General features: G+C 39.6%; 1 protein-coding gene across 16 annotated transcripts in view; it reads right to left on the bottom strand.

Moving 5' to 3' along the window:
* tjp1a (tight junction protein 1a) overlaps window positions 1–9,401 on the bottom strand; it is a 211,484-nt gene that overhangs the window by 25,848 nt on the left and 176,235 nt on the right. For all 16 annotated transcript variants that reach the window (XM_049471246.1, XM_049471247.1, XM_049471238.1 and 13 more), the window contains 5 exons: window positions 9,251–9,378; window positions 8,848–8,953; window positions 7,570–7,720; window positions 3,874–3,982; window positions 2,130–2,349 (listed from right to left, as the gene is read on the bottom strand). In XM_049471246.1, coding sequence (XP_049327203.1) covers window positions 2,130–2,349; window positions 3,874–3,982; window positions 7,570–7,720; window positions 8,848–8,953; window positions 9,251–9,378 — 714 coding nt within the window. The remainder of the gene's footprint in view (window positions 1–2,129; window positions 2,350–3,873; window positions 3,983–7,569; window positions 7,721–8,847; window positions 8,954–9,250; window positions 9,379–9,401) is intronic.

Below are 9,401 nucleotides of genomic sequence, written 5' to 3'. Positions count from 1 at the left end.
AAAAGTTACTTTATTTCAGTGATTCAGTTCAAAATGTGAAACTCATATATTATATAGATGTACCACACAGAGTGATTTATTTTAAATGTTTATTTCATTAATTATCTTATTATGGTTTTCAAAATCATCACTGATTGTGGAAACTTCACACTAGACCTCAAGCAGTTTGGACTGTGTGTCTCTCCACTCTTCCTCCAGACTCTGCTCCCTTTGATTTCCAAATGAAATGCTAAATTTACTGATGATCAGTGATGGTTTGGAGAGACATGTCATCTGCTGGTGTTGATCCACTGTGTTTTATTATCAAGTCTAAAGTCAGTGCAGAGTTTTCCCAGAAAATCTTACAGCACTCCATGATTCCCTCTGCTGACAACTTTTATGTAGATGCGGATTTCATTTTCCAGCAGGACTGCCCACACTGCCAAAAAGTACCAACTGGTCTTATATAATATTATGATTTTCTGAAACTGATTTTTGGGTTTAATTGCCTGTAAGCCATAATCAACAACAAAAAAAAAAGAAATAAATGCTTAAAATAGATCACTTTGTATGTAATACATCTATAAAATAACGGTATATATGAGTTTCACATTTTGAACTGAATTACTAAAACAAAGTAACTTTTCAATGATATTCTTTTATTTTTTTAGATGCACTGGTATATACTGGATGTAGGTGAGAGATGTTTTGTATGGGATGATTTACAGTTTGTAATAATTATTACTGTGGCACAATTCACGTCATGGAATCTCACTGAGCACCACAGGGCCAGTTCTAACAGACAAAATATTACCAGTGGCTATGGGCTATGCTTACTGTACACCCTCTCTCTAGGTGTTTTGTGAAGAGGAATTCCCAGCACAAAGTGTGTTACATGGAAGTGATAAAAAAGCATTTAACAGAACAAAAAAATGAACCAAAATGCATATGAAATGTATGTACTTGCAATACTTTCCTCCACAAACATTTAGTTTTAGTTGATTTTCTGGATAGGGATTAAGTCTAATCCCCCATTCAAAATGCCGGGTAGTCCAGGACTAAACTTAATCCCTGTTAGGGTTGGTTATTAGGGTTTTATTGCAACTTCGCCACATATTTGGCTATTTGTAGCATATACTTGGTTATATATGTCCAGACAGATCAAAGTTGTTCAAAGGTTCTATCACGCTAAGGGAAATATATTTTGCTACATATGTATTAAATTAGGTGTTTGAGGTTAAGATGTAATAAGAACTAAGATCTTCCCTGGTGTTAAAAACATTTAAAAGGTATTTTATGTTTTTTACTTGGTAGTAAGATTGTCTTATATGGTTATAGGCAGGACAGTCGATGAGGATGTGTTTTATCGTTAGCTGGATGTTGCACAGTTGATAAGATGGTATTTTGTCATTTGTTTTTAAGTGTCTGTGTGTTAGATTTGAGTGACCTATATGGCACCTTATCTGGTGTAGATTATCTGATTTGATCTTGAGTTGTGCTTGTAGAATGTCCGTCCTAACATTGGCTGAATTTGATGCAGATTATTGCTAAGCTCTTGGTCCCACTCTTCTTGCCATTTGGATTTGATGAAGGACTAAATGAATGACGTAAACTTGGTGATCTCTTTTGTTGACTATTTCTTGGCAAGTTTATCTGCCATATCATTTCCTGTAAATCCACAGTGGCCTGGGATCCAGCAGAAAGCTATCTGGTATCTTTGTTTATGTGGAATTATGAGTTTTGAAAGTATTTCAGAAATAATAGGATGGTCTGTTTTTAATGATTCCCTGTCAGGGAAACCAACCAAAAAGATGTATTAACAACTCCTGGAATTACTGAATTGTCATTTCTTACCTATGAAAAATGAGTCACCATGTTCCTACAATAAAATGACATCACCACTACACTTCACACAATCAACCAAGAACAATTATATTATGGAGTTCAGGAGATAAATTCATTTCCCACAGATGACAGACAGCTTAAGGAAGTTTCCATATGACATAACACACAGCTGAGGTTCTGCAGGAAACACAACAATAGCAATGTGCTCTTCAGTGTGGAACATGTGGGTGTCCGTTTTTTTTTTTTTTTTTTAACACAATGTCATTGCATTTTTAATTTAGTGTTGGGTAAAAATCTGGCTGTACCTGTTTTTGTTGGGGATAATGCCCCTCTCCACCTCCTGGTGGTTCTTGCCGATACGGATGGCCAACCAGGAGCCCAGCTTGCCGTTATACAGCGTATCCACCACCCTGAACACCTCACCCTTGTTAAAGCTCAGGCCGTAAGGAGACTCTTTCTCGTACTCGAAATGGGTCCGGATATAGAACGAGTCGCCCACATCAGATTCCACGATTCGTCGATACACTGGAAAAAAAACATCACAAATTTATTATAAAAGTATTCTGGTAAGAAGAGAAAAATCTCATATATTGAAAATCCTTTTTTAATTTAAACAGATATTTATTGGTTAAATATATAAAATTTCTTACAATAGATCCTCAACAGTCTCATACTCTACTGCTTTGCATTCACTGTTAGCATTAGTTTAGTATTTCTTACACAACAAAACCAGTCAGGGCTGGAACTGTGCTACAATCATCCTGCTTTCTGCTCTATTATAATAGAAGAGTTGCAAAATAATACCTGAATAATATTTGGTGTCACTGAATAATTGTTAAAATATATATATATATATTTTTATATTTGAGAGATTATAAAACATTACTGATATTGGTACATACGTTTAATTATTTATTTTTTTAGCAAAGACGAACGAACATTGAAGGCAGTGCTGGTCTACTGCACTAAACTGCATATGTTTCAGCTTTGTTTTAAAAACAGCAAAACCCTTGAGTACTCTAGGCCAAATTATCCCTTTAAGAACAATAAGGAAATGTTGCGCCACCAACACACCCCCACAAGTAGAGTCAATAAACAATAGCGAGTATATGAGAACGAAAGAAAGAAAGAAAGAAAGAAAGAAGAGAGAAAGAGAAAGAAAGAGAGAGAGAGAGAAAGAGAGAGAGAAAGAAAGAGAGAGAGAAAGAGAGACAGAGACCCTATGAATGGCCATATGAATGCAAATTCATACTGGATACATAGTGTGACACTGTAAAACTATACACTGGACATTCATACTGGATTTATATATCACTCTATAACAGGTATTGTGATAAAACTGTTCTGCATATGACAATTGCATTTTAGGGCCACTTTAAAATTAAATAAAAACAATTAACTTCCAAGAATAGTCATAATATTACCAGATTAACATTGTAATATTACGAGATTAACATAATAAAATTATGCAATTAAAGCTGTAATATTTCGAGATGAAAGTCATAATATTACAAGAATATAGTTGTAATATTACGAGAAGAACAATTGTAGTATTTTGATTGAAATGTAGTTCTACTGCTGGGCTGCAATTTAAGAGAGGAGCTCTGAGGATGAGAAAGTAGCATTTTCCACTCATGATCTGTTACAGGGCTGCTGTGATCACCATCAGTTATCTACATTTTTTTTAACTTTTGCTTATTAATGCTCCAGTGTTACAGTTACATAATACAAAGTCCAGATTTTGATTTGGTTGCGTCTCTACCGGTAGCCTAGCCTTAGTTTGGCATGTTTTCCTCCACCAGTCTTACACACTGCTTTTGGATAACTTTATGCCTTTTCTCCTGGTGCAAAAAATTCAAGCAGTTCAGCTTGGTTTGATGGCTTTTGATCATCCATCTTCCTCATGTTTATATTCCAAAAGTTTTCAATTTATTTGGTACAATCAAAGAAACTCATCATTATCATTTTTTTTTCCAGAGCTCTATATATACACATTAGAGAGAAAGCTGGTTGTTCTGTGATCTCTTAATCAGCCACAGACAAACTCACCATCTTTCTTCTTCTGGGCCAGGATGGTGACCTCTTCACCTCTGGGCAGGTCCAGCAGGAACAGCACGGCCTCCTCCCGGATGATGTTTGCAAAGTCGACATTGTTTACCTGCACAGAAAGAGGAAGAAGAAGAATGAGGAAGGTGAGGGGGAGTGGACACTTTCTCTGTGTTTGATGTATCTGAGTGCAGCTCAGTGGGAGAAACGTGTGGACAGAAAAGTATGTGCTGGAAGGTTGACTGTAGGGAGCAGTCAGGAATCTGAGGAGTGTGTGTTTTTACAGCAGGGAGGAAAGCTTTGAGGAGTTTTACTCATAATTATTCACACAGCACGTCCCCTGTTACGACTGCTGTAGGAGACTCCAAATATGCTTTATGAACATGTTTACAGAGATAAACACAGCTTAAATGAATCTGACTCATGTTGTTCTGCGTGTAGAATCCAGCTACTGACGACGGCGAGTCATCACCGGGTGTCTTGAGTGGAACAATACGTGTCATTGTGTGTGTGGTAATAGTTCAAACAAAGGAGGTGCCGAGGCTGGGAGGAGACAGCAGCAGAATGTATTGGTCACATCTGACCACAAACGAAGGGTCACATAGTTTCTCCGTATTTTTCCAAGAAAGTGTGGGAGGCTTCACACAGGCACACACACAGGCGAGCATACACACACACACACACAGAAACACACTTGTAGGGCCAAGACTAGCCAAGAGCAGATGTTCCCTACTAGATAACAGCACTTGCATTGTGTTCAACACGTCAAACGTAATCCTGACATAACAAATGCCACTGTTAATTGTGTGATTTTAATGGACGTCAATCTAAAGGTGCCTATTCAGTATTTTATTAGTTGTTTAGTGTATGCTGTCCCATGACTTTTGGAATCTAAAAACAATGCTGCAGTGACCTGTGGGATATGTGTGTGTAATCTGCTACACTGAATGTGGACGCGATTTCTTTGCTCAAAACATCAGCAGTAATGCTTCAAGCCCTTTTAGAATTAGGGATGTGTATTGGAAAGAACCAGAAGATACCATATTTGATTTAATTACCGTATTTTTCGGGCTATAAGGCGCACTTAAAATACTTATTTTTTCCCAAAAATCGTCATTGCGCCTTATAATGCAGTGTGCCTTGTGTATGGATTTTGCTTGTGTTTACTGACCTCGATTTTTATGTGGTACACGGCGCTCTGTTGTGCAGAATTCCTCACCCACGCCAGAAAAAGATCCCCCTCTTGGGCTAGCGCGCGGTTACCTTTGACTGCCGTACTGCCTCTCGGCTGTGGCTCAAGGTAGCTAGTTTCCACTGTAGCTCCGTGGCCAGAACAAAGTGCCGGTAAACTTTCCTTTCCACCCGTTCTGGGGTAATAGCACAAACCGTTTCTTTTTAGCGCCCACTTCTAAGTAAAGTTAACCTCTTAACACGCGCTGGCCCACCGGCGGGCCAGAAATATTTAATATTTCATAACTGGCTGTGTTTCTGAATAGTTATGAACAGTTACAGGTTCAATATAGACATCCAATATACCATTTTAAAGCTTAGAATCTCTGCTTTTGAGCTATTTAGCCTATTTAGCGGAATATCCTTTCAGAAAATAAACATTTAGGGCGAAATATGCCTTGGTTATGATTTTAATAATTCATAACTCTCATATTTGCGTTTATCGTTCGTCCATATTTCATCGAATGCGGTCATGTCATACACCATTCGAACCGTCTGGCTCTCCGGATTCCAGAACTGTGCTTTTACTGTAGGATGTATGTTTCATGAATTAGAGCTGCGTCAGAGCGCATGTTTCCAGTAATAAAAGGCTCTCCTTTTGTCCTGGGGTAACCTCCGGTCACTGCCGCCACCCCCCGAACACACACCCGCGCTCAGCCACAGGTCCTACCTTCAAAACGCGTCCAGACTAAAGAGAATCCATCAATCCAGTCTCCTGTAATCCACAGTTATATCCAAACAGCGCTGGAAATCACTTCATCCAGAAATGAAACTTATCCAATCTTTATCTCTGTTTTAAAACCGTTTTATTCACCGAATTCGGCACAACACGCTATTATAGTCAGAAGCCTCGCGGAGTAATGCGGTACTTGCTGTGCTTCAAGTAGTATTATGGTCTGTCGGAGCGTTGCGGCTACCGTTGTCAGGAGCCTCGCGGAGTAATACGTACTTGCTGTGCTTCAACATAATATTATGGTCTGTCGGAGCGTTGCGGCTACCGTTGTCAGGAGCGTCGCGGAGTAATACGTACTTGCTGTGCTTCAACATAATATTATGGTCTGTCGGAGCGTTGCGGCTACCGTTGTCAGGAGCGTCGCGGAGTAATACGTAAGTTACTTGCTGTGCTTGTTGATTTATTGCTCAGAGATGTTGTTATTTTTCACAGATATTGTGAAGGATTTATTGCTCAGAGTTATTGTTACTGATATAAATAAAGTTTCATTTAGTGCGCCTTATAATCCAGTGCGCCTTGTGTATGGACTAACACTAAAAATAGACCGTTCACTCATCGTGCGCCTTATAATACGGTGCGCCTTATAGTCCGAAAAATACGGTATAATAATAGGATATATTGCAATACTGTAAGAAAGGAGATTTTTGAATCTAATTTTAGCCTGTAAAATTATTCACTATTCACTGTTATTCATAAAATCTGAGTAAAAGAAAAGAGAAATTTTCTATGCAAGCAGAACAGTGGGATGTGAATATAACACTGCTATCTGATAGGAATAGGACAATATACTGATATTGCAATATATTGTATCGTATCAATACATGGTGTCACATATCTATTTTTATTTGAACATAGGCGCTCTAAACTAACTAAGACTCACCCCCCAATTTGACTTACTAACGTTATTGCTTCATTACTCCACATGGTGGCACTAATCAAAAGAATAGGGTAAAATGTGGTTGTCAAATGCTATAAATACACAATAAAGCCATAATTTCTGGTATTTACTTACTTAGGAGTATTTTATTCTCTTTAGTAACACAGATGCTGTAAAGCATCGTAGAGAACTGTCTTGCAATACATCGAGTACCATAGAAACACAGTATTGTGATATTATTGTTATCATGGGCAACATATCTTGATAATATTGAATTGTGAGAGGGAGCTGAGAGGTCCAGCAGTCTAAAGCGCTGCCACTATGATTAGGAGATCGCTGGTTTGAATCCCAGGCATGCAGCTTGCCATCAGCTGCCAGAGCCCAGAGAGAGCACAATTGGGACTTGCTCTCTCTCTCTGGGTGGGTAGATGGCGCTCTTTCCCCTCATCACTCCAAAGGGTGATGTCAATCAGCACAGGCATCTGTGAGCTGATGTATCAGAACCGAGACGCTGCACTTTCCTCCGAATGCACTGTGATGCTACTCAGCAATGCTGCATCAGCAGCAGCTCGAAAAGAGGCGGTGGCTGACTTCACATGTGTGGAGGAGGCGTGTTATGGGGAATTTGAATGCGTGGGACAATTGGCCATCATTTCTCCTCGACTTGCTAAAGCCAATTATATATATCTTTTAGATGTTTTTGCCTCACCCAAGAGTATGTAGACCGATATCTAGTCATTTTATATAACTTATTGATTTAGTTATGAATTTTTGAAGCCATTTGAAAAAAACGTTCCCTGGAGTTTGCTGGACTGTATGTGTTTAAGATGCCTGAGAATGTCTTGTTTATCGTGCTCACCCTGAGTATCTGATCTCCCTCCTCTAGACCCTCTTTAGCAGCAGGACTATCCTCCAGAACTCCAGCCACAAAGATCCCCACATCGTTTCCGCCGGCCAGCCTTAATCCCACACTCTCTCCCTTCCGGAATTTCACCAGCTTCATGCTGGGCCTGCAGGGCCATACGCACATGTATGCACGCATGAACACACACACATAAACAATACACAATTCCCATTAGTCCCAAATGTTTGAGAAATAATTAAATTAAATTAAATAATAAAACATAAAAAAAAGAAATAATAAATAATTAAAAAATAAATAGCAAGGTAACGTTTATAAAAGATGGAGTGAGGTCTGACAGTAGGTGACACTGTATATTTATGAGTTTTTTTTAAATACCGTATTTTTCAGACTATAAGTTGCACTTAAAATTTTATAAGTCTTATAAGCGCTAGCTCTCTTTTCCATTCAGAGGTAAGCATGGGCGTGGTAGTGGGGGGAAAAGTGGACCTGACTACACAGGGCCCGAGTAAAAAGAGGGGCCCATGAAAATCCACGTTCATTGTGTACTGGCATGGACAGGGGCCCACTGACATTGAGAGTGTACAGGGCCCAGAATTTGCTGCTACGCCCCTGGAGGTAAGTATATTGCACTGTAGTCTGTGTGTTTACCGTGTTAAAACAAGCTACGTGGGACAAATGGCTAGCTGATAGCGCCCTGGCTTAAGTAACACTCAGGGTTCCTCAGTGTAGAACTGTCGGGTGGCATTTACTAGCGCTAGTGTTACGGTTAGCAGCTAATGCTGCTACACCCAGCCTTAGTGGAAATCTGGAAATGAAAGCTTACTATTAATAACCATAAGTGCTCTTCTCAACCAAATACTGTTTTCAGGAGAGAAATTGGTGTAGATTAATATCCAGTGCTTGTTTGACTTTAAAAGAGATGTTTTTTTTTTTTTTTAAGAATTACAGTTTTGTTTACTTAGCTTAACTTAACCTAACTTAGTTACCCCCACTCTACCATCACCCAGCGGCGAGATCTGATGAATTAGAAGGGAAACAGGGTTGCACCCTTGTTCCTTACTAGTTTCTCATGATGTGACTTATAATCCTGTGCACCTTATGTATATAAATAGATGTTTATTCATGGCGCTTCTCATAGTCGAGTGCGCCTTATAATGCGAAAAGAAAAAAAAAAGAACAAAAATTTAAACATAAATATGTTATCATATTATAATTCATATATTAAACCTGACACTAGGTTGAGTAAATTATGGGTTAAGTTAGATTGATTACCGCAGGATGCTGTCATCATGGGCAGCGCTGGGCACAGGGGCATCTGTTGGACTCACTGGCAGATCTACATCTGGCTGGCCAGGCTGAGCATACACTGGCTTTGGCTCTGCACACACACACACACATTTATAAATGCAACATACTGTCATAAAACATGAACAAACTGTCACTGGTTTAAACAGAACTGGCTTTGGGTGAAGGTTAAAGAGAAGAAAAGAAGAGAAAAGGGGAGAAATACACAGACAGTGTAGAGACATGTCTGGATGTGATCACACACAGTCTGTGCTGAGATCTGACAGTGGGTGGAGGAAACAGTAGAGACTGAAGGAGAGCGAGCGAGAGAGATAGAGAGAAGAGGGCAGTGGACAGCAGAAGAGCTCTACTGTGTAAAGGGGGGTCTGACCTGGCAGTGGGGGTAACTGTTTGTCTCCCTGTTCGCCGGATGGCACTAGCAGTGCATCTTCCACCATCTTAACCGGAGTGGACACGGCCGTCGGCTTCGAGATGCGCTCCTCATCACAACTCCTGTGGCTGAGGCACACACACACACACAC

The sequence above is a fragment of the Astyanax mexicanus genome, chromosome 23 (assembly GCF_023375975.1).
Source record: "Astyanax mexicanus isolate ESR-SI-001 chromosome 23, AstMex3_surface, whole genome shotgun sequence".
NCBI classification, from domain to species: domain Eukaryota; kingdom Metazoa; phylum Chordata; class Actinopteri; order Characiformes; family Acestrorhamphidae; genus Astyanax; species Astyanax mexicanus.
This window is presented reverse-complemented; position numbering and strand designations above follow the sequence as displayed.